At 44.7% G+C, this 26,035-nt stretch overlaps 1 protein-coding gene across 1 annotated transcript in view; it reads left to right on the forward strand.

The window, feature by feature from the left end:
- The window catches only part of LOC144096767 (uncharacterized), a 115,497-nt gene that overhangs the window by 74,794 nt on the left and 14,668 nt on the right, over positions 1-26,035 (forward strand). Inside the window, exon 2 of the mRNA XM_077629646.1 lies at positions 18,619-18,720. Within this exon, the coding sequence (XP_077485772.1) occupies positions 18,645-18,720 (76 nt within the window). The 5' untranslated portion in view covers positions 18,619-18,644. The remainder of the gene's footprint in view (positions 1-18,618; positions 18,721-26,035) is intronic.

The raw sequence follows: 26,035 nt of genomic DNA on the forward strand, positions 1-26,035 counted from the left end.
TGATGATTAGTAAGAAAAGGCCGATTTGCACTATAAACCACCAACTTGTTTTCACCCGTTGCACTACTAAGGTAGTGTACAGCATTCCGCTCACTTGCAATAGAGTGTACATTGGTCAAACTGGACGCTGTTTCAATGAGAGAGCTAAGGAGCATTATAATCTGGTGAAAGAAGGGAAGAGTGGTCATCTTGCTATCCACTGCCAGGATTGTAAGTGTAAACCTAAATTTCGGAAAGCTAAAATTCTTGGGCGTGGAAGAGATCGGATGGACAGAGAGATTATTGAAGCATATCACATCAGAAAAGCAGGTGGTCAGTGTCAGCACCGCTTCCTTGTCTCTTCTTGATAATGAAATGGCGTTTTTGAGTCATTGCGGTTGATTGCCACGAGGCGATAGTAGCGCTGTACTTAAGCTTTGGTATTCTCAATAAAAATCAGTTCGAAGTGCAGCATTCGTCCTGTCGTATGTGTGCCTTTTTCGTCCCCGTTTTTCGTGCTGCTTTGTTTTCTCAAGATGGGAAAGGTACCCAAGTAGCACAGCGTTTAGGGCCCGTCTGGGCCCCATGTGGGCAACGTGGGCTTCTGAAACCCCTTTTTAACCCAGCTTGGACCCTTGTGGGCATCATGTGGGCAACGACGATTTAGACTGGCCCATGATAAGCCAATTAGGGCCCCATATTAGTAATTATGGGGCAATGTGAGCCCATGCTGCCAAGTGCAGCCCGCACAGGTCCCTTGCCGGCAACAATAGGGCAAACTTGAAAACGAGTTGGGCTCAGTGCAGAAAACCTAGGGGCAATCCCAACTTGGGCAGCCCGCCTATCACCCCTATTAGTCCGAAATGGGTTTTAAAGGGGCTGAACTAGTTTTCATCCCAACAAAAAACCCAAACGTGGCCTTAGTGGGCTGAGATAGGGCAGATTTGATGCAGACCCGGGCTTTACTCATAAGCATGATGGGCAGCCCTAATTTGGACAGCCCATATATAAATCAACAGGGTCCCACCTGGATTGAGAAAGGCTAATCCTAATGGGCATGCTAAGTTTAGCCCCTCAAAATCCCATGTGGGGCCAGCTGAGGCATCACATGGGCATGTCTATCACTTTTCCCCTCTAGGGCCCATGTGGAGCCCGCTAGGGTAATACATATGCTTCCATGGTGGTCCTGCTCGCAATATCTTCAGGCGCATAATCAGCCCTTGCTTACCTCTCTGGGGCCCCACGTGCGATTGCATGTGAACATGTAGTGGTTTAATTAGCCTCTCTGGGACTCATGTAGAACCCAAATGTATTGCCCAAGGTCGGCTTGCTTGTGAAATTTATTCCCATAGCTCTTGTCTACACCAAGTTACCCCACGCATATACCTACCAAAGCGCCATGTATTACATGGGCACATGCATCGGTTTGCCCCTCCAGAATGCGACTCGATAGGATATTAAGTGGGCCACCCAAGTTGGGCCTGCCCGCGTTCGTTCTGCACGCAGCCCGGTTACTTCACCGAGACCCCATGTGGGTATTACAGGGCCCCAGCCCAGCTTGTATAGCCCGTGCAGAGCCCATGTGGCACTCGCTGGGGCATTACATGGGCCGCCCAATTTGGGCTTGCCTACGATATTTTAGCATGTTAGATTGACTGAAACATCAATTTTGTAGCAAGCCCCTCGCCCAAACGTCAGCGGGCAAATTTTGTTAACTGTGCAATGCTTTTTTATGAGGCCGCGAATTCATTTTGCATGCTATTTGCAGAATCCCGGCAGTTTGCATTATCATGCACTAACTCTGCGCAAAGATGTTAGATAACGGCCATATTTTCTTCATCAACAGTAGACACGTTAGGCCATTAAGTAAATGCTTAGAGTAACAATGCAGAAATCCGTAGCATGGTCTCAATTCAGCTGTCATTTCTATTCTTTTGTAGTTGTGTGCAAGAGTGTACTCAACTACTCAGAATTTTAATGAGCAGTCAGAGCTGACAAAATCTGTGAGTTAAAGATGCCGCACCTATAGCACAGCAACTGAACAAAAACCGCAGATGAACAGAAGCGGATAGGATGCCACTTGGGGTTGCGCAGATGATTACTGTTACATTCACTACAGCATAAGGTGCTTAGACACTGCGCGGCAGATGCTAATCAGCTTGAGTAAATTTTTACAAAAGAAAGAATATAAGCATACTAGGCACGGCAAAAGTGCAGAATGAACACCTCAGTTTGCAGCTCTCAATTGCATGACAATTAACGTCCTTCGAGGCTAGTTCACACCTTATATTCAGAATGCTATCAGTGATGTTGACAGTTAGAAAACCAAAATGTGAATCATATTATGTGTTATCCAAGAGAATTACTGTGACAGGTGTGCTAGAGGGTCCGTCCCTATATAGTTTAGGGCGGCGGAGGCTGTAGAGTCCCCTACAGATTAGACGAGTGCGACGCGGACGAAGAAAACAAGCTAAGAACCAGGCGTGAAACTGCTCTTATTTTTCTTAGCGCGTGGCTCCGCGCAGCCGGAGCCAGCACGTGTTGCAAGCCGAGATGGCGCATCACTTATGATGGCAATTTAGTGCCGCTACACTGTCATAGATCACAAGACAGCTAGCCATATTTCTCGTGAGCTGCTGGCGCCATACTACATATGTTCTACCTAAGTATTTACTCTCCTAACCTTGGTGTTTCAGTGATTTTCTAGATTTTCAATGTGCAGTCTGCTTCAAGCCATCAAGTATATTAAAATAAGGCTGGCAATGGCATATCAAGGTAATGGCATTGTGAAGCAATGGCATGGATGTGAACAAAAAAATAAAGGAAAAGTTATAAAGACAGCAGCGAGACAATGAACTGTTTTTACTGTATGCAAAATAAATATTATAAACAGTTGTGGCTTGTTAATATGTAAACAAGGTTCCTCAGTATAACTGTTCATAAAGCAAGTTGTCTGCAATAAGTAATTGTGAGGGAAAAACAATAAATATGCTCACAAAAAATGTTCAGGTCGCTTCTGAGTAGAGTAGTTTGCAGTGAAGTTGTAATTTGTTAAAATTTTGGAAGGCCCAACTGCGTCACCCAGACGGTCATTTTATTTATCATAATTTGATGCTATCTGAAGTGCTGAGCGGGTTATAAAATACACAATGGCGTCTCATGACGTAACATATGTATTTTCTAGTATGAATGATAATGTACTGTAAGCTAGCTGGTGCTACATATTCGTATACTCAGTCGACCAATACTTGCTGAAGGTGGCTTTCGATATGCAAATTCTGCATAGAAGGTTTCCTTCACAGTCATTGATACAATGTAAAAAATCGTAAGGCGCATCGATGGAGCACTGTAGCAATGAAAAGCACAAAAATAAAATGAAGGCATGATCGTCGCATTCATACATATTTTCATTAAAAATTCAAAGAACAGGAAAGGAAACATATGGATGGGGAAAATGAGGCTTTGTCTTGATCATTGCCTATAGTGACATGGCAAGAATAAATTAACACCAGTAGGATTTGTGTATTTCCACTTTGCCACAGTCTACACTGCAAATTTTTATATTAACGCGGCAAAAATACATAAAAAAGTTAGTCCCCCCGAAAATTCTCTATAATTCGCTAATTTTGCTGCGCAGTGAAGCCAAACCAGGTCACAAAGTAAAAATTAACTCAGGGGTGCATTTGCGATGAACATGTGCAGGTCAGTTTGCAAATCATTGATTATAGTCATTCTCTTCCATGAGTAAATACTTCCCGGAAAGAAAAGATGGATCGAAAGAAGGTAGAAAGAGTGCAGGCTAGTTCATATATGCCGATGTCTTGCCTAACTACTATCCTCAGCGCTTAGTTTTGCCCGTGTATGTCATGTAGTAGAAAAGCTTAAGATTGTGGGATAGAGTCCAGATATGGTAGCAGCACTTTTATAGAGGCAAACTCCAATAGCAACCATTTGCCCTGCAATTTTGATTCACGTTACAGGGCTCCAGCTGGTCTTATCTGGAACGCTTTACTACAATATCCTTCATAGAGTAAGGATCATTTATGGACTAGCAAAGCTGTCCATATTACATATATCTGAATAGCACAAATATCTTTCTATAATGAAAGATTACCACTTCAGGTGGGGGCGAAGAAATACAGACAGGAGGTGCAGTAAAACGATAACTGAATTTATTACCTTGATGAAAGACCCACAAGTAGAGTTTAATAGAACATATGTACACTGCACTGTAATTAACAGAAAAACAGGAAAAAACACAAGATATTGCTTTCTAAACACATAAGGCAGATTGCCACTGACATATCCCAACTCCTTTCGTGACAAAGTAATATATCGCTTGCTAAGCAGTTTTTACCTTCCCTATAATGTGGAAAGTTCTACAGATTTCCCACTGTAACTAGGCGCCTCCCCTACCAAGCAGATGTGTAGCACCGTTGGTCGGCTCACACTCATAATGCCTGCAATTTTTTGCCAGAAATCTACACGTTGTTAATGATTCAATGCCTGTGCTGTGCTCACGGAGTCCATGATTTATTCTCTGTCCTGAATACGAGTTTTTCAAGCGTTAGGTTTGTTCTTCAGTTCTTGGTGTTGGCACGTTTGACTTGAGTGCCAGCCACGTGCTTCGTCAATCATTATAAGATCTCCGGTCCAAAAAGCATTTTGTGTTTATTCACTGCAGGCCGCGCATTATTTTTGTCGAAGAAACAATAACTTCACGAGTGCCCACCAGTTCAACGTTTCTGAATCGGTGTTGCGTGGGAGTTGCGGCGGCAGTGGCGCAAAATTTTCGACTGTGATGCCAAGCGAAGAGATTTCCGTGGGACAAAATCTGGACGCTTTTTGGAAGGCAGGGAACTTACGCCAACAGGGTGCGTGAATACACCTTCTCGGGAGGCTGGTGCAGGTGGATACTCTCGGCATGGGCGGCTGTTCCACGTGATGTCATGATGAAGTTGTTTGCAAAGTGTGGAATTTCACTCAAGGACGAATGTGTTGTGGGCCGCAGCAGGGATGACAACAGCACCACCAGTGAGGACAACGACACAAGTGGGGAGCTTCTGGATAATAAATTTTTATTGTGGAACGTCCTTTTTTTGTTTCGGACATTATATTTCCCGGCGGGGAGGTCAACTTACATTCTAGTTGACTTACAACCGTAAACACTGAACGTGACGAAATATGCCGTGATGGTGCACAGGCAATGAACAAAAAACCCGCACTGAGCACAGAATCAGCGAGCACTGAGAGCAGGAACATGGGCCCCTGAAACACTTCGGTCACTTCGACGTCACTGATTATCCGCAGCATGGCCCTCTGGGCACAAAACATAGTCTCAGTGTAGTCAGATTGGGGCACATCAGTTCACAGCGATTGGTAGGGTCTGAGGCACATGAGGTGCGCAATATCAGGTTTAGGTAGGTCGAAGGTAGTCTCCGAGAAGGCCGGAGTGATCTCATAGGTGACGGCAGTGACCTAGCACCGCACAGAGAGCCTGATGAAGCGAGATAATGACCAAAGCAGGACAAGGTAGCTAGGGGTGAAAGAAACCATGTGCTGAAGGCGGTTGTAATAGTCCTGTTGTGATTTCTGTGAGGCGAGTAGTCGGGAGCATGCTAGATGGTGGACTTGGTCAGAAAGTATTCAGGAAGTAGATAAGTAAAGGTAGGAAGCAGTGCCCATAGGTAACGGGGCCTCTTAGCCGTACAAAAGATAGACTAGGGAGCAATCAAAGTGCATTGAAGAGAAGGGTTCTTTGCAAATGATGAAATAATGATGATGAATTATAACGCAAGAGAAAGCAATATCCCCGTCCCGAGCTTCCAGTGAAATGTATATTTCGAGCATAACGGTAGGAGTGCTGCTAAGGCGCTAGGTGGGGCTATTTGTGCCTATTATGTGTTCGAAAGTGGCAGGGGAATTGCATGAGCCGTAAGGTATAACCTTATATTTATACAGCCCAGCAGGCACAACAAATGCCGTCTTCTCACGGTCTTGTTCATCCATGGCGATTTGCCTAAAGCCAGAGCACAGGCCGGTGGAGGAAAAAAATTTGGCACCTTAGAGACAATCAAGGGTGTCATTGATTCGTGGCAATGGCTAGACATCTTTCTTGGTTAATCCTATTGAGGTGTCGGTAATCCAAGCAGAACTGCCAAGAGCCATATCTTTTAGAGGATGATTGGTTAGTCCCAATGGCTGCGGGAAAGCTCACTAATGTTCTTGGCAAGCATTTTTATTACCTCGTTTCAGATAACCTGGCGCTTGGGGTGGGGCATACAGTAGGAGTGCCAGCAGTCAGGAGGGGCACCACCAGTTCCTATGTGATTTGTGACAGCTTGACCGAGGGCAGCTTTAAGCAGATTAAAAAAGTCCAAAAAAGGCGAGAAAAGTGTCAAAAGCTCGGCAGATTAGGCAGGTGAGGGGTCAGTGGATTACATGGTAGTGAACACGTCGTTGAGAAAGGGAAATGCTGGCGGGTGGCATCGGGGCCGCGAACTAGGGTAGCATCTAATGCAGCGACTTGGCAACAAGAAAGGTGAGAAAGCATGGTCACACAGATTCCGGATGGAAGTACTAAATAATAATAATAATAATAATAATTGGTTTTTGGGGGGAAAGGAAATGGCGCAGTAGCTGTCTCATATATCGTTGGACACCTCAACCACGCCGTAAGGGAAGGGACAAAGGAGGGAGTGAAAGAAGAAAGGAAGAAATCAGACGCTGAAATTCAGAACTGGTAGGAGCAGTGTGTTGCCCTTCACAGTAGCAAACGTAAGGGGCAGCGCAACGTTGCAGATGAGCAGTATATCGAGAATAGGTGCAACCATATAATCACCATCAGGGACCTGCCTCAATGGGTAAAGGGCAACAAAGGATGCAGTTTGAGATGACAGGAAAACATTATCTTCAGAGAATAATAGAGGTGGGAAACCCACAAGGCAGTTATCGAAAAATGAGACCTCTACATAGTCCTCGTATAAGCAGCCAATGAGAGGCGAATGTTCCGACAGGAAATCTAAACCGAGAATCAGATCATGGGCGCACATGTGACAAACTGCCAAACAAGCTGGCGTTCCGTGGCCAGCAGTAGCAACACGAGCGCTGCATTGGCCGTCAGCAACAAGAATGCCAATATCCACAATGCACAGACAAGATGTCCCAGAAATAATTACATTGCGATGGCAGGGGTGAAAGTTGGAGCTCATCACGGACTCATGCATGCCAGTGTCGATGAAAGCATATATGCAGCGTAACCTTTGGGGGCTGCATCAGGTAGTTTTTCAGATCGGAGCGAGATGAGGCGATTGCGGGGATTGAGAGCAACAACCCAGAAGCTACAAGAGGAAAAATCGGCGAGAAGCACGCCTCTGAGGTCTGTGGCGGAGCTTGTGATGAGAAGCGGCAGGAAAAGTCTGGGCGAGAGCTAGAGGTGAAGGCACGGTGGGGAGGTGAAAAGCATGGGGAGCAACTACTGGAGTTGCCGTAAGGATGCGACTAGGGGCTGCACCAGTGCCGAGCAATGTAGCCTATGTGAGAGTATAGAAAGCGGTTTGGTGGGTTGTCTGTGGGGTTCCGGAGAAACAGTGGGGTTGGATACTGGTTGTTGGAACCTCAGTGCCAGCTGGGCTACCAAGAGCACACACACTGCCGGATTGAGGTTCCAGTTGACAACATATTGCTACACAAAATGCCTGTATGAACAACACGATAGGCAGAGGCATATGATTGGGATAGGCCCAAAGGCCTCTAATTCAAGTCACACAATCCTTGCGACGGCGTCTGCGAGGGCGGGCATTTCAAAGAGTGGACGTTGTGGTAGCTGCTCGTCCTCAGAGGAGAAGGTTGCTACTACCTTAGGAAGCCGAAAAAACAGCTGCGTAATACAGCAGCTTTCAATTTGCTCGAAGCGATGGCACTCCTTGATGGTGTCAATTATAGTGCAGTCCTTGTAGACTAGCAAGTGAAAAGCATCATCCACAATGCCATTGCAGCCCACGTTGTCTGAGTCAAGAAACCTCCACTTTGTGGCGAAGCGCCAGGACATCCAGAATATAAGTATGTAGCCCTCTGTGGCGGACTCGGCCGTGCGACGAAAGTTGTTGTTTCGAGGTTTCCTTCCATGCATCAGGTCTTGCAAATAATATGCGTAGTTTTTCCTCACAGGTGTCCCGGCTCATGAGCTCATTCTCATGTGTTTCATATTACACACTGGCAGTGCCGGTAATTTAAAAGATGACATTCGCCGGCATCAGAGTAGGGTCCCACATGTTATAGATGATGACTGGCACGTATGAGCAGAGCGAGTCATCAACATCCGTGTCGTCAATTCCAAACATGCCGGGGTATCAGGGTGACACCATTACTACGAAAGGAGTGCTAGCCACCCTATGTGACTCTGTGCTGGTCTGACTACTTGAAGCTTCATGGCGCAATCATACACTCGGCACCTCCACCAACAATGTTAAGTGGCGAATGACACAGTGACGACCCTGACACAGTGCACAGGCAAAGAACACAGAGCTTGCAATAAGCACAAAAGCACCGAGTACAAAAAGCGGCAACGCACACCACAAAAACACTTCATTCACGTAGCACATGAAGTGAAAGAGGGGAAATTATGCAGCATATGACTTGTACTAGATAATAATTAAGGCACTATCACAGTAAAGTAGTAACACAAGGGGCACTGGCAGACTAGACAAGAGGTATTGAACACCGATTTTGTGCAAACTGATGCTGTAAAATAATAGCAGAAGCAAGATATATTAGGGCTGTGCTAACCGAAGCTCTGGAGATAGAGATAACAACCCTAAGAGAGGAGGGCTTCATAGAGAGGAGAAACATTCATAGATAGTCCCAGCTACACGAACAATGCATCGGCTGCTCTGCAATTCGTGCGAAGCAACGTGCCATATGAGCATCGGCCTGCAACCGCGATTAACACTAAGAAAACAGCCCACAATACACAATTTGTCGCCTCTCAGTTTGCTATGCAGCTGACCCATGTTTTACAAGGAGAAGTTTCGGGCCATTTGGTCAGAAATGATGTAGAGGAAAAAGAAACTGCAACTTCAGACAGGACGCAAGACTGAGAAGTGGTCTTACGCCCTGTCTGAAGTGGTGGTTTTTTCCTTTACAACCCATCAGTGTGTTAACCTCATCCACACCTATGAAGGCCAGACCGAGATAGCATATCTGTGAACACTAACCGGAAGACGTCCTCAGTTCAGTAGATATTAGAAAGTCATGAAGCACGTGTCTGCAACCGAAAGAGCATAGGTAACATGTGTACTCTACCGTTATCACTAAAATTCATCAAGAAAATACACAAAAGTAGCTATTGTGTTTGAACATAACAATAAATGCTATTTTTACTGCCTGCAACCCCCAGAACTCTGTTAAGCAAAATACTCAGATAATACAGCTATGATATAACAACACTCAAAGTACACAGCTACTACCTATGATACACTTAGCCAAGATACACTTCTGCTAAATATGATAATGGAGCGGAAAAACAACTGAGAATACACTTCTACTATGATAGACTTCTGTGGCTATAAAGATGGAAGACAATGCTCAAGATAAACTGTAATATAGTCTTAGCTATTAATTATGATGAAAGAGCGGAAACAAAATAAACCCAGTCTTCTACACATCTTTCACACATTTCAAGCGGAACGAACCCACAGGCCACATCCTTTTCTCATGTGAAGCATTCTCTGTGCGGAAAATCTTGAGCTGTTCTGATAGAAGTGGAGCATAGAAGAAGTTCCTTGCATGAAGAAACTCATGGCCAAGAAGAAACTTCGGAGACACCTCTGTCAGACTAACAATGCTGCCATTGCTTAGTAAGCAGCACGAGTCCTTCTCTACACCTCCTTTCAAGGATGACACATCTGTCGAGCGCACATTATGTGGGAGTTCTCTCGGTGAATAAGCCGACTCGGACAATCTGCGGCTCACCTGTCCAAGTGGCTTTCTGCTGGTTCAAACAACCGTTTAACTCACCCCAAACAGTTCTCAAATAGGAAGGCACTAACATTGCCCAGCGGACCATAAATTAAGGCGTCTTGCACAATGTGATACAGCATGTGTACATTGTAGATCAGAAACTCAGGTCCATTAAGAACCCCACACTGCTGAGAAAAATACTTCAGGAGATAAGAGGCAAACTTCTTCATCTCTGTTGCAAGAACATCACTGAGCAGAATGGACATCGTCACATGAAGGCACAGGAAGTGTTTGTATTGGTTGTCGTCCAGCAAACCGCGTTGCACCACAGGGCCAGTGTAGAGTAGGAAGGACCTCAACTCCACTGCTTTCCATCGGTCCAATTCATCAAGGCCTCTGGGCTGCGAAGCAAATCACCACGGCACACTTGTTTGCTGCAGTCTTGGCACTCATAATGCTCTGCTGCTGTGCGCCGAGACGATGCGGCAATGGTCCAATGTCCACGTCTGCAGCAACTTACGGACCAATCCCAAGCGCACCCTGTGCATGTAATCCGCCGTAAAGTGTTTCACCACGTCCACATGCAACTCCAAAAGTGGACTTGAAGCGTGGTTTTGGCCAGCGTCGACCATTGTGCGGAAAGAATCATCTCTGCGATACGATTCCTGAAAGCAGCACACATGGGGAATGTTTGCCTGTGCTCAATTCTTTCTCCTTTCTGTGTGCAGTGGTCACAACCGTAATAACCAGTACCAGTTGGTACATTTGACATATGAACAGGCTGGCGCATCACAGATTACTGCAGCAAGTGAAACGCTGTGACATAAACCTTTGATGCTGATACCAGAAGCCTCCATACTTTTCATTTCTAATATAGATAGGCGCAAAAACTATTCAATATTTGTAGGCTTCTTTATTTTGCACAATAGAAAGACACAACAAATGGTCGGCTGTCAACTGCATTCGCCACTGGACACAGAAAAACCCAGAAGCCCAGCGAAGAGCTCTTGAACATCGGCAATCCGTCGATGTTCACGTGGAGGTCAACGTTAGTACCTGCAACATCGCGAGGACCGTTCTTCATTCTTTCAATCATCTGACTTCGTAGGCCAAAATGCCCGTAGTCGATAAGAACATCAGCTATTCGCTGAGTTGTCAGTAACGTGCGAGCGTCACGAGGAAGCGGATGGACAAGGCGACGCAAAAGCAGCCAGAGGTCGTTGACTGCCGAATGTATGAGTGAATGCTTCCGAGGTATGTCCGCTAGCTCTCGTGCGGAATCTATCGTTGAGGGGCTTGTTTCTGTGCTTTCTTGCGCGGTAGACGGATCCTACTCGGACGAACACAAATATTTGGCACTTTCATCAGAATCGGCTGGCAAGTGAGAGCATTCAGAAACGCCGATTCATCCTACGGATGCTTCAGAGCATTCTTTGGGCCTTCTGCGTGTGTCCGCATTGTCGGCATCGATTTCACTGTCTTCGCGTACCCTCGTGGAAGGCCCAAGATCGCCGTCGGCGGGGGAGGAAATGTCGCGGTAAAAATTCGCTGACCTCACGGCTCAGCCGCCGGTATTTCTGCCACTACTGGCCATTCCGAATGAGAACGAGTGCGATTGAGAAGACTCAACCGGAGTGCGCAACGAGCTGGAGCTCGTCGAAGGTAGGTGAGTCGATCCGCTCTTCTGCTCAGCCGGCTCAGCGGTCATCTGCTTCCGCGAAAAAAAGAAAAGTGGTAGAAGCGGAAGTGGCGGAAGTACGTGTGGGTGGACTGAGGTACCTGGGAAGTGAAGTTAAATCGGCAAACTTAAATTCAGCTTTTGGAATCTTTTCGTCAAACATGATGACAAGAGGACTTGAGTGATCACTTTCATTAAGCTAATGGAGCTACTACTACTAAATTATTTTCTTCCACCATCACTGTAACTGAGTTACTAAACGAGCAAGCTGGCAAACATCCACAGTGCTGGGATCCAGACGAAACGTGCATTGTTTATGCTCCCAATTAATGAGCAAAATTCAGATCACGCTCAATAAGTAAATCGCAAAGTGTAGGCTACTTAAAGTTCTTCAGTGATACATGGGCTTAAAGCACCCCCATAACGTTTTCTGGCGACCACGAACTGACCGACGATTACGGTCCTCGGCAATGTTAAGTTTGAGCGAAGCTCTTCAGCTATTTATGTTTTGTGTTTAAAGCAGGTTTTCTCTGACTGATTGGATCAAAAACGATGTAAACGCGTGAAAAGGCTTATCATGCATAAAAATGAAAATGAACTTAATAAAAATAAAATAAAACTAAAGTAAGGAGCTGGGAAAGTAATAAAAATAAATAAAACTAAAACCAACAAAATTTCTAGTAAAAAGAAAACAAATTAAAAATTAAAAATTTCAGGGAGAAAGGAAAAGGAAAGGCCTTCGCAATTCTGCTCTTAAACAGACTGAAGTGCATTCTTGTAGTTTTTTAAAGGCGAAAGCCTTTAATAGCTCATCGTTGTCCGTCCGTCCCTCCGTCCGCGAATTCCGTCACACTATGACGTTATCAATAGCATAATTGCTATAATGCATATACTCTGCATTGCTAGAATGCATATACTCTTTGCAATGGGCGGTCAGTAATTAGTCATCAATTAGTGATCAGCTATCACTTCTTACTTAGGTAAAATTGATAACTGATTAAAATTAAAAGTTAAAAATACACATACACAAAGAACTTGATGAAAAATAAACAATCAAGAAAATTTAAAAGAATTAAAAATAAAAAGAGCAAATTAAGAAATTAAAAAGAAACGATCCTTAACTTCCCCCTTAGTGTTCCTGAATTTGTAGCCGTGCTGCCCGACAAGCACTCATTAATTAGCAATTAGTCATTAATTAGCCAAAGTTGGTGCAGAATGGCTTTCGCCTCGCACACTTAAGCTCGCCCTGAATTTTCGTACAGGAGCCGCAAAGAAGAGAAACGGGGTCGACATGCAGGAGCGAAGCAAGACGACGAAGACGAGGTGATTAAAGAAGGAGCGTTCTGGGGAACGTCTGCATTACCCTTTGATGCGTCGCAATATATTTATGTTGCTGCTGCCAACTTGGACAACTTGAATTTCAGTGGCCCATCCCCGAAATGAGGTCGGATTATCCTTAAATTTGGATGGATAGTCGGTATTTGGACGCTGGAAACCGTCTACTCTCGCTTTTCTATAGAACTATGCGTTCGGTGATTACTGAACGTCTTCTCAAGATTAATGTGTACAGACAATTAACATTAACACGAAAATATTTTTTGCCTTTCCACCTCGACTGTTACGAAATTTTTAACTCATAACAGCAAGAAGACGAGAGTTTAAACACAGGAATGTGCTTTGTGCTTGTCTGTGTTTCTCCCACGTTACGGCAGTTTTGTGCACAATATTCCTTCATCCCACCAATGCATGCACTGAACGTCAACTGTCATATGTTGTTGAACATTTATAGCACAAGAATGGTTGGCTATATATAGCTAATTCACTGTCTTTTATTCTTCTTTCCGAACACCGAATGCACTATGTGGTCAGTTTTGTGCAACTTGCATTATGTGCAACAGCCTAAGGCGCGAACTCATAGGGGCATGGTGTCGCCTTTTTATGCATATATGCAGCCGACCACCGTAGGTTGTGCTCGGCTATACGGCCGCGAAGCTATAGCAAGAAATCACGATTTTAAAGTCAGTTTTTATTGTTTGGTTGAAACTAAGGTGCCTTCAGAGCGCACAGATGTATGAAAAAAAACATACCCAGGAAGATATGACTGAACATATATTCTATTGAGACACTTTGGTATGTCGATGCTAGCAAGATCAGTATCACTATACGGTCTAGTGTTCTTGCACCGCCGGTCTGGGTCTACTTGCACCGCCGTGGTGGCTGACGCTGTGGGCTACTGACCAGAGTACCCAGGTGCCAGCCCGACCGCGGCGCCTCTCTCACTCCCACCTTCCTCTCTTCCCTTACATCGCGGTTCAATTGTCCACGTAGAACTGGGACGGATACTGCGCTTTCCTTTCCTGAAAAAGCAATTTTCGTATCACTGGTCTACTCGTTCTTTCCCTGACCCTGGTAGTACAATATAAGCAGTAGCTCGTTAGTTTAAAGGAATATATAGAGAGCTTTCATTAAATGCAAGATAAAAAACTCGCACAGAAAGAGGCGCACAAGATGACCCAGTGTCGTGCTGTGTGTCTGTCTGCGTCCTTCTGCTGGTTATATTTGTTAGCAATATGTAAAAATGATAGGTATAACGTTATGAGACCGGAAGCGGCAGAGTAGGTGAGGGAACAAACGCAGGTTAATGATATCCTAGTCGAAATTGAGAGGAAGAAATGGGCTTGGCCAAGGCATGTAATGCTCAAGCAAGATAACCGCTGGTCCTTAAGGGTAACGGAGTGGATTCCAAGAGAAAGTAAGCCTAACAGGGGGCGGCAGAAGGTTAGGTGGGCGGATGAGGTTAAGAAATTTGCAGGAATAGGGTGGGCGCAGCCGGCAAAGGACCGGGTTAATTGGAGAGGCACGGGAGAGGCCTTTGCAGTGGATGTAGTCAGGCTGATGGTGATAATAGATAGATAGCTTTTAATTGCGTGTTTTATTCTTTGAAATTATGCGGAAAGCAACTTACTATACACTGATCACAATTTAGCATTCGCCATTCATATGTTTCGGTTTCAAGAGCGGAGTGGAGACAAAAGTGTACGTCGTCCAAGTTCAGTACTAGTGACGCTAGAAATGAAAAAAACTGCGGTGTAATCACGCTTTCGTCGTTGTGATTTACTACATCGCTAAAATGTCTTGCGCATTACTAACAAGAAGAAAATATGCACCCAAAATTTGGCGTCTGCACTCAATGCCGCAGCCAGCCACATTATTTCATTTTATTTGGTGTTGCTCTGATAAGCCACCACTAATATGTCAAGAAATCTTTAACGCCAGCAAATAACTAATATCAGTATAGGACTTCATGAGAACGGTTATTCAGATTAAGAAAGAAAGCATTAAAAATTATTTCAGAGAATGGTCATGGTACAGTGTAGTCAGGGTGGCGCCAGCGACTGCTCTGTGTAAAAAAAAAGCAAACATATCATCTATCCACATATACAAGGTTAGAAGACCGAAGCGCAATGTCATTCCGTGGCAAAATATAATCCAAATAATGACCAGAATAAATACCTAGCTCAGATATTTGTATAGAACATTTGGCGTCACTTTCTGCCGATAAAATAAAATACTGATGGAAAACTGTAGATGCTCAAGGATTTGCGCTGACCACCGTTTGGTCTTCAGTGCCCAGCGGTAAGGAGACAAACCGGAACATCCGGCCCGGACTACTAAGCGCAGTGACACGTGAAAACAGGGCTCGTATTTGAAATTTCTTCCCCGTTTGCTCGCCGTGTCCGTGTTGGAGCTTGTATAGGTGCGTGCAGTGCGTGCAGTCCAGCGTGAAGCACCAACTTTGTCAGCTTTATAATCCATTTTGAGGAAGACTGCTCTCCAAGATAGGTAAGTAAATGTTTGTCAGTACTAGCGCTGATTTTCAGTAGCCACTTTGGATGCTGCACGTGGAAATGGGACAACACGCGTATGTAAGTATACAAAGGCTGCAATGGAGCTGCACCGCTGCGCTCGAGTGCCTGGCTCACGAGGTTAAACTATCAGCTAGTGTGCGATTTGTAGTTGTACATGAATATCTCTTGCACTTCACGGGTGCATTATGACTCAGCGTTGTTTGTATGCTGACAATCCTAACATGTGACCACCGCCTTGCTGTCAACCACGGGCTCTGACAACGCGGTATATGTCCACCGTAGTGCCGCGTATTGCTTTGGAGCGGTTGGCCATTTTCTAGATTTGTCGACAGCAACGATAACTAACGTCTGAGCAGTTGGAAGTTTTCGGAACGGCATTCACGAAGTTGGTCCAGGTTCGCTGTGGGGTCCACGTAAAATGTTAAGCGGCTACTTAGGCGTTTTACATGGTTTGCTAGTAATGCAAGGAATGTTTGCATGTTGGCAGTATGGCTTTTGCGTTCTTTTTTTCTGAGATATCCGCCGCGGTGGCTCAGTGGTTATGACGCTCGACTGCTGACCCGAAAGACGTGGATTCGATCCTGGCCGTGGCGGCTGAATTTCGATGGAGGCGAAATTCTAGAGGCCGGTGTACTGTGCGATGTCAGTGCACGTTAATGAACCCCACGTGGTCGAAATTTCCGGAGCCCTTCAGTAGGCGTCCCTCATAGCCTGAGTCGCTTTGGGACGTTATGCCCCCATAACCCGTATTTTTAAGCCAAGTAGTCATGCTGGACAGTAGTATTCCTGTCGGGAACGTAAATTTTTTACGAGTGTGAATACGCCTGAAGCGTGCAAAATTTTCGCGAGTGTAGACAAAAGCAGTGTGGAACTAGTCAAGCATAAGCTTGCTCTAAATATTTGTGGCTTTACCTTGCATATTTGCGTTTCAGGAAAAGGAAGAGGCCAAAGCCGCAGTACCTTTTCTGCGTGGTAGCGTTCACGAAAAAAATGAATTCAGTCGGCGCAGTGCCGACTAACTGGCTGAAGAAGTCAAGACAAAGGTGCTTGTGGCCAAATCAAGGCACTACAGTCTGCCATTGAGCAGATGGCGAGGAAGAGGGTAGAGCCGCTACTGGACTGGCAGCGATGCCTACACGCAGGGGACTAGTAGGCCTCGCACCGCTTTTGCAAAATGGCGGAAGTGGCTCTGTCACGTGGACTCATCTCGGAGCCGCTCCGACTTTTTTCTCGGAGCGCGTCAGAGCGCTCTAAACTCGAGTCGAGCGTTCAGAAAGAACCAGACGAATGTAGTCAGAGCGGCCAGTTTCGACCATCCGAATGTGCGGTCGCCTCTCAGAGCACTACACAGCGATCTAAAGCGACCAGTCGAAGACACCATAAGAGTTGGAAACATCGCAGAGCAGTAGTCGCCTGTTTGTAAACACGGGCAAACATATGCACATCATGTTTACATGGGGGTAACCGGGAATGGTTCTGCATTTATCCCATTGCAACTAACAGTGAACAGCAAGCTCTACAACAGGTAACCAGGCGCTTGTCGTGCAAGTGCAACAGGACGCGTAGCATACACTCGAAGCTTTCATATTCAACACCAGTAGCTTAACAGTAGCTTGGTTTGGGCTAGTTGGTAACAGTTCTTAGAAAACATAGCGCAAAAAGGACACGGACGACACAGAAGTGGACAGGACAGGCGCTGTCCTGTCCACTTCTGTGTCGTCCGTGTCCTTTTTGCGCTATGTTTTCTAAGAACCAGTAGCTTAAACCCGGGCAGCAGGTAAATAGTCTCAAATCAGAGATATAACTGCCGCAATGAAAGAAGCAGCTAGAAGGACACTTAGGGTAAAATCGAGCAGATGTGCGAGAATTAAATGTCCAGGGCATATCTAAGAAGTGGTGCCACCACTCGCGTTACCAAAGCGTATCAACTTCATTTCTTTGCTACAACTCATACTGGATTAGGGATGCTAACGTAACCACTTCACATAGTCAAAATTGCTTGGAAAATATTGTGGGATCAATTCTTTGAAAAAACACAGATAGGATCAAATCGGTCTCGCTCTGTCCTGAAGAAAAAAAAAATGTACTGGGTTACAGGGTACAACCGGCTTGCCTTTAGCCTGAGCCTTCAGATCGCTGAGACGTATCTTAAATATCAATGTGCTGGATCTGTACGATGTATTTTTAGCCACAGCCGAAACTAAAATCTAAAAAATCATGTTGCCTTGGTCTTACATTTCAAGTAAGCAATATTATAGCGTTTGATCCTTGGCAATTCAACCCATTTAATATTGTTAAGCTGGAACATGAATTGCTTGCTTTTTCGTGATGAATTTAAGGCTGTTTGTTCTCGACAATAAAAAAATATGCCACAAAAATTGGGTTGGATTAAGAATAAATCCACATCGTGATGTCCTGTACGTGACAAAAAAATGCCACAAAACTTGGACTAGATTAAGTTCATATCCACATCACGATGTCTTTGATATGTAATTGGGAAGCAAGACCGAAGTGAAGTTCATATGCAGTTCAGAAATGGCACTGTAACCCCTGAGATCATAATAATGTAAGTTAGTTGGTTATTAACTCATTTGTAGGGGTTTTTTCACTTTCAGCAAAAGAGAGTAGTCTAGGTATCAAAGCTGTCTATGTTCAATTGCACTATTCATTTTTGCATGTACCCATTGCAGATTGCCTGTTACCAAACTTTCTGCTTAGGTTAGGATCCAGGAAACCGCCTTTTTATTCATTACAAACCGCAGGCTAGTTGCTCAGAAGGATCACCCACAGTGCCATGTACCCAAATATTATTTCTTTCGTCCCTTTTGATTGAAATGTTAATAATGCAACAAGTCACCTACTGAGAAAGCATTCTCAATGGAGTTCTAGGCATAGAGAATACTTTAGAGAAATAGAGTCTGCAGTTTTCAAAAATTTCTGTTTCTTGAATGAGCCCTGAACTCAAATTACTGCCAAATTCCGGTTTCTGTAAGTCATGAGTTCCTGCGAGGCAAGCTGTGTTGGAAACCAGCAGTGTTGGTATTGGGTTTAGTGTGCCACAAGTGTTACTTAAATACGCCCCTTGATGCTTTCCATACTTAATTTTGCTGCCTTTTATCTCCTCACCCCTAGTCACCAATGCGAAAGCCTGCGAAAAAATGGCACTAGCCGAACAGACTTCACACTTGGAGTCTGCAGACTCTAGTAGCGAGGATTGTGTTTCGCCAAGAATGGGTAAGTATTTTTTTCCTTTTTAAGTTTTGTGCAGTTATCAAAATTTGCTTGAATGTAGACTGTAGGCGCTATAACGGGGGCTTAGGTTAACACTCAGGCGGCGGCGAAACCACGGCGGCGACAGTCTCTCGTCTGTTCAGGTAAGCATGCGCTCACTCTGAGCGATGGCAGTGCGGCTAGGATGATGCCCTTCTTCACAATGGCCCCAGGGAGAAAAGGAGCCATCCTGGCGCGACCCATGGTGCCGACAACACAACCGGGTCATAGTATGGCTTGAGTCGTTGGACATGCACAGCCTAGCGATCACGTCGGCGGAGATCGGCAGACGGTGCGAGGGGCTCACTAAGGTAGTTCACGGAGGATGTGCGGTCCAGGACGCAGTAGGGGCCATGGTATTTCGAAAGAAGTTTCTTTGAAAAGCCGGGAGCAGTGGAAGGGATCCACAGCTAGACGAGTGAACCGGGTGGGAAATCCGGATCAAGCTGACCGCTGTCATGGCGGTGTTTTTGGCACCGCGCACCTCCACTAAATGTAACGGGGGCTTAGGTAAACGCTCAGGCGGTGGCGAAACCACGGCAGCGACCGAGTCTCTCGTCTGTTCAGGTCAGCAGGCGCTCGCTCTGAGCGATGCAGTGTGGCTAGGATGATGCCCTTCTTCATAGCGCATATATATAACGCAGTGTAATTGTATACAACTCAAGAAAAAAGCAGCAGATGCCCTCTAAAGGAGGTCCTTCAGCCATTGGTGTCTTGTGACTTTCGTGATGTCCTGGTTAATCTGAGTAAGCCATGGTGAACCCCCTTTCAGTGGAGAATACCTGAGGAATCTACGATTTTCTAATGTAACGTTAATGTTCAACAGCCTCCGAAGGGAACAGCCGTTTACGATAGGTAGAGAGGTACTGGAAGTGGTAAGGGAATACGTCTACTTAGGGCAGGTAGTGACCGCAGAGCCAGATCATGAAATAGAAATGACTAGACTGATCAGATTGGGATAGAGTGCATTTGGCCCCTGAGATCATGAATGGCAAGTTATCAGTATCATTTAAGAGGAAAGCACATGACAGCTCTGTCTCACCGGTACTCGCGTATGGGGCATAAAGTGATGGGCAACAAAAAGGGTTCAGCTTAAATTTAGATCAACGCCGAAAGCTATGGAACGGGAATAGATAGGTGTAACGTGCAAAGTGGGTCAGCGAACAAACATACGTTTCTGATAATATAGTTGCTCTCGAGAAGAAATGGGCAGGGCATGTGATATGAAGGCAAGGGTAACGGTCTGAATTCCAAGAGAAGGGAAGTGTAGGGGGGGGGGGGGGGGGCTGCAGAAAGACAGGTGGCGGGATGAGGTTAGGAATTTTGAGGGGATTATGTGGATGCAGCTGGCACAAGGCAGGCTTAATTGGACGGATACGGAAAAAGACTGCTGCTGAAGTGGGTGTAGTCAGGTTGATGATGATGAACCCTCTTTCATCTGCCATACCCTGTGGTGTCAAGCTAGCAGTTCTAAGGGGATTACTATCTACGATATAATGAGAATCCGCTAACACCAATGGCGGCAGGGAAGTCCTTTGAGGGGAAAATGCTGCGTTGTTGCTTGAGTTGTATCTAACTATAGTATCATATTGTGTTTCCCGTGTAAAACCTCTGAGTCTGTATATTACTGTTTTAATCCAGTGGCATCACAATAGAGGGGTGAGGGGTGCATGGCTCAAGGAGATACAGCTACACCACATGAGGGGGGGGGGCAGTGACAGTGGTGGTGACAACTCACTGGTCGAATGGCCTTATTTAGCTCTGTATGAGCTCATTGTTTCAAATCCGAAACTTTCATTCTTCTGTTTCATTTTAGTAGGGAGACACCACAAAGCAGCAGGTAATGGCGTTGAAGTGACCAAGCCCATACATAAATCATCCGGATTTTGTTTCACACACATCCTTTTCACTACACTTGCAAATGTTCTTAAGGATAATTCCTATATCTGGCATGAGGAGACGGGGCAGGGGGTTCTAATTGAAAACTTGAAAACTATTTGAATTCTACTATGGTTACATGTCTAGGCTCTCAGGCCATGCAGTATTATCTGTTAGCGAACAGACAAAAAGTATCTTTGTTTAAAGCACTAGAGGCACCTAATTTTTGGTTGCTTGTTTTATTGTTTTTAATGATGCACAATACTTTACTATACACAGATCACCATGCGGTATTTGCCTACAGCTGCTGTATAACTTGTAATCGAATTTCAGGTCACCTGTTTCGGTATTGGTTTCAACAGCCAAGCGATGGCTTTTACGTCTAGGGCATGTGACAGATGAAAAACTGCAATATTGTCAAGAAGTAGTGACTGCAATCCGGGGAGCAGAACGAAAGCAAAAATGGTGTTTAAACAAAGTTCTTTATTTGGGCTGACTTGCGCCCACAATGGACTGAATCAATCGCCGGCGGCGTAGCAACATGCGTGCTCGGTGGTCGTCGAACCGAATGCCCGCCGCTCTCGGCCGTGCTCAGTTTAAAGCTGATAGCGAACTTTCGAAGTGAAGCGTGCAAAGTTACTAGAACATTCCGCAACAACGTAGAATCAGCTCTGCCTGGATGCGCTCAATCGAGATAAATCTGGTCGAGTCTTATCGACCGAATCTTATCGTGTCAGAGCGACAAAGGGTCTTTGAAGAATGAACAAACACTGCACATATTCACAGCAATATAATCGCTACTTCGCCGTTCTGATCACTAAAATGCTAAAGCCAGCCTGCCTCAAAACAGGAATCGCAAGGAGTGAAGAAGCAGCGATTATATCGCAGTTTTTATCCGTCACATGACCTAGACTTGACTTTGATATGATAGCCATCGCTGAACTGTTGACATCGAAACCTAAACAGGCGAGAAAAACAATTAGGTTATTTACTATTAAGCGGTCATAGGCAAATATTACATGAGGATCTGTGTATAGTAAAAGCATGTGCATCATTAAAAAAAATGAATAGTGCAACCAAAATTTGGTGTCTACAGTCCTTTAAGAAACTCACCTTGAAAGCCATGGCACAAGAAGAAACAATTTCAATTTTTTTCTTACTCCAAACACAATCTGCGTTAGTGGAGGCATTCACTGAGTGCATCCACGCGGTTATTTCTAGACCAGGCTAATACAAAGGGTACTCAGTTAGTTGTCTGCCCAAATATATAAAAAGTATTCAGGAGAAAATAAAACTCTACTTATCTTTCTATTCTTCTTGACATTAGCGCGCTAATTTCAATTCACCTCATATGGTTTCCCTTGCAACAGAAAGAAATGTGTTGCTGATGCAGGGGGAAACCTGTTACTGCTTCCTTTACTGCATTATCATCAGGCAATTGTAGCCTGTGCAGAGGTTTCTTCATGTTACGGAAGAAAAAGTAACCACTGGGACACAGGCCTGCACAGCAGGTTCAGTGGTTGAGCTTCATAGTCATAATCGCAGGTAGTGCAATTTGAAAGACTGGTGAGTTATGTAATTGTTGTGAAAGAGCAGCAAATTTTTTGACAACTTCCCACAATTTCGCTTTGACTACCCACACAATGCTTAGGTTTATTTATGAAGCTGAGATGTATCCTGTTACTTGCTTGTTCGGCGTAAACTTTAGTAAAAAAGACACCTCCTATTTTTTGGATTGCTGTTTTTGTATAGTATCTCCAGCTGACAATGCCTTACGAAATTTCTTTGAGTTGATTACACTTTTTCATAGCCTGCACTCTTGGTTGCACTATAGATCATGGTGTATGACTCATGTTCCATCTCTTATAACAATGCGAGATTGGACGCCTCCTAGATGTTTTTTGTAAGGTCTGCTCAACCCAAAGTTTACTTGGTTGTAGCTTGGTGCATTATGTACGTTCAGGAGTGTTCCTTTCATATATTTCTTTTTGATTCTTTTCTTTGAAAACAATTTACTAGCAAAATGGTGTTTCCTTTCGACCTATGCCAAATATTTCACTGCACTTGCTGTTCCGTCACTTCCAATATTTTAATTAGACTGTGCCGCTAATCTGTTTAATTTTCGACTTGTCACAATCTGCACACAAAAAGCTGAACTCTGTGACGCTGACAGAAGGTACTTCAGTAGATGCTTAGTGAGCTCGCCTTGTATATGTAACGTGCGAGATTCTGAAAGGGTTTCTTTTAATAATTAAATATTTGCACCTTGTAATTCTTTATGTAATTTATCTTCTTTCCGTTAGCTGTGTTAAATGCCTGGATTGGTTGATTACGTTTTGGTCATTCCTGCCCATAAAATACCCCTCTCACACGGGCACCACAATGGTCTATGAGAATCAGGTCTATATATTCAAAGGCGTAAGGAGTGCAGCTACACGGCACAAATATTGCATTTGCCGCTAAGAACCTTGAAGGGGAAGGTGCCCGTCCGATACCTTTGGAGCCCAAAGGTGCGGCCTGCGAGAACCTGTGATCGCAGTGCTATCGAACATAAAAAACTAGAAGCAATAGAAAAAGATAGAAGCAGCCAACAATGTTTGAAAACATATTTAAAAAATAAAATTGGTCTCTGGATTTGTTATTTGTTTTTTGTACGCGTGTTTATTTTCTATTTTCTATGCCCATCTTTCAAAACAGCAAAAGGGTAAAGTGGGTAAAGTGTTGCAACAGCACCAAGAGCCCCTGGTGGCCATGGCATACACAAAACCTGATGCTGCTGATGACAATATCTGCAGCAGTTTTTTTACGGAAGCAATCAGAATAAAGAAGTGTCTGAGCTTGTCGATCAAACAGAATTCCCCTCTTCAATTTTAGAACAATCATTTCATCCGCCTCAAGCACAACAGCGGGTGCTAAGCCTCAACGACTGTCTCACCTTTAGACTGCACCGTGTAGCTGGTTCGCTGTTCCGTTGAACTTTCAGTACTCTGGAGAAAAGAGTTGCCTTTGCTCTAAAGACCTTCTAGAAATGCCGTGTGACAGGGGTTTAAGTTCAGTTTTCTCTATGTCCATGTGGGCCCTAAACTTATCAAAACTTTTCTAAGCCTTGATTGTTCATGTCAGCCAGTAGATGCATTTACACATGCTCGGGCATTGTTCGCATCAGTTGGTAGATGGTCTTTCTAGTAGTGCGTGCTGATGTGAATCCGGTTTTTCAGCACACTTTCAAGTAGTCCTTGGCAGGTCGCCATTTTAACTCTCCCTACCTACTCCTACTCTCATTGCTGCAACTTTTTTAAATACTAAACATTAATTCCAATTCTTAATCTTTTATTTAGTAACTCTTGGCTCTGGTGATTCTCACTGTCAGTTGCCTCATTCATCCAAGTCACAAACACAGGTTTAATTATTAGTGCTCCTTTGTTCCAGAGCAATTTCACATGCTGGTTTTCCTGCTTCTTGTAATATCTACATGAATATATTATGGTATTCATAAGGTAGATTTTCCATGTGATTGTTTACAGAAATATCAGCCCTAAATTATGTAGGGAGATTCATACTAATGCCATGCATGAGTTCGGTAGGAACGGGGAGGGGGGGGGCGGGGGGCAAGCAATTGCTACAGTGAATGCTGCTGTGCCTAATGACACCGCTGATTTCATATGAGTGATATGCACTGTCGTGCATTTGCAGCGCCGCAATATGACATCACTGCCGGCCATTTTTGCAGTCCACATAGCAGACAAGAACTGCTCTGCAAGCATGAATTCTTCATGTGTTGCATTCCAATTACCGCATGGAATCCGTGATCACTGGTGTTTTGACCGGTAGTTGCGGCGCACGACAGCCACCAGAAACTATGTCAGAAATGAATTCCTCTTCAGATGGGCAGCTGTGTTGGTTAGCGCTGCTCTAGCGGAGGTCACGGAACAGGCCTAGCAGCGTCTTGGGCTGAGTTCCATCTCTATTTCAGAATTGAAGCAGTTAGTGAGAGCAGTGCCTCTGCGAAAATGTAGAGCTGGACCTCAGGAGCCTTACTAACACCTCATTGGAGGTATTTTACTCAAAGGTGGTGATAGATTGTTATAGTGACTGCTCATAAGAAGGCACAAAACTGAGCTCAATGTTCTTTTTGCATTGCGCACCGTGAGTATGCGGCAGCTGACGCTTGATAGTCCGGCTGTGCTTTACCATGTGGTCTCTTTTTCATGTTGATTTCGGTCAGAACAGTTCAATATCCAATATCTGCACAGTGCACTGTGCAGATATTAGTGGCTGAGCTTAAGTAGGGAGGTTGCTTTGCCACATGGTGATGTTCCATTATTAAACTGATGCAAGCACAGATTTCCGATCATCCATGATGAAAAATATAACACTGTCTGGGTGACCACGACTCCAACAAAAAACGAAGCGCACGCCCCAAGAACCTAATTCAAGGTCCAACATGGAATGAGGACACATGTCATTTTGTATAACCTTTAAGGCAACTTTAATGGCCGTCAGGTACTTATTCCAGATGCGCCTTGTCCAGGAAGTTTTGCATCCAGCCCTGAGATTAAAATCTAAAGAAGCACCCTATCTAGGACACGTGTAGAAGAGCGGGAATTATTATTTTTACATGAAATATTTATTATATGAATTATTTTTATGGGAACATATTATTTTGCCTTTAGTTTTTTGCTCATTATTTCAAGCCACCTTTGGAGCCGAAGGCTTAAAGGGGCCGTGATACGGTCGTTCTTTATATTGCAGCTTCGTAATTCAGTAACCAATACAAAAGCCTATTATTAAATTTTCAAAATTTCAGCGCCTTGAACGCACCCCTTATTCCATAAATGTGATCGAAATTGAGACCGGGAAAACGCCTCCCACTGGCAGCAACTGCAATATTGAATACTTTTGTGACATCCTATGGTCACACGCGGACCAACATCGTCTGCAATATTCGCTTCAATGCGCAGCAAGGTTTCTTGTCCTCTGTACCTTTGGGGTCATCAATGTAGCGGTCATCCCTTATATATGAGCGACTGTTGCTGCAAACGCTATAACAGTATAATGTATTTTTTGTTCGGTATAGGTAGGGTCTAGTCACGCTAGGCCGATGCGGCGCCTATCGACAGGCGACGGACTGGTTGGGGCACTGATGCCGTCACTGACGCGATGGTCTGTCATGCTATACTGACGACGATGCCAGCACGACCAATGACCACATACCGTAGTAGTGCAAAGAATGAGCTTACTAGGAACCAGAAGAGAGCGGATGCTATTTCGTATGACATTCCTTGAACTTGAAATTTTAAAACCCTATTGGACCTTAATCTAGCCGCGGTGACATACACGACGTGTGTACACCAGTGAAGATGTCCTTTCAGTCGGCGTCTGTACACAAAACCCAGCGGCG

The sequence above is a fragment of the Amblyomma americanum genome, chromosome 7 (genome assembly GCF_052857255.1).
Source record: "Amblyomma americanum isolate KBUSLIRL-KWMA chromosome 7, ASM5285725v1, whole genome shotgun sequence".
NCBI classification, from domain to species: Eukaryota; Metazoa; Arthropoda; class Arachnida; order Ixodida; family Ixodidae; genus Amblyomma; species Amblyomma americanum.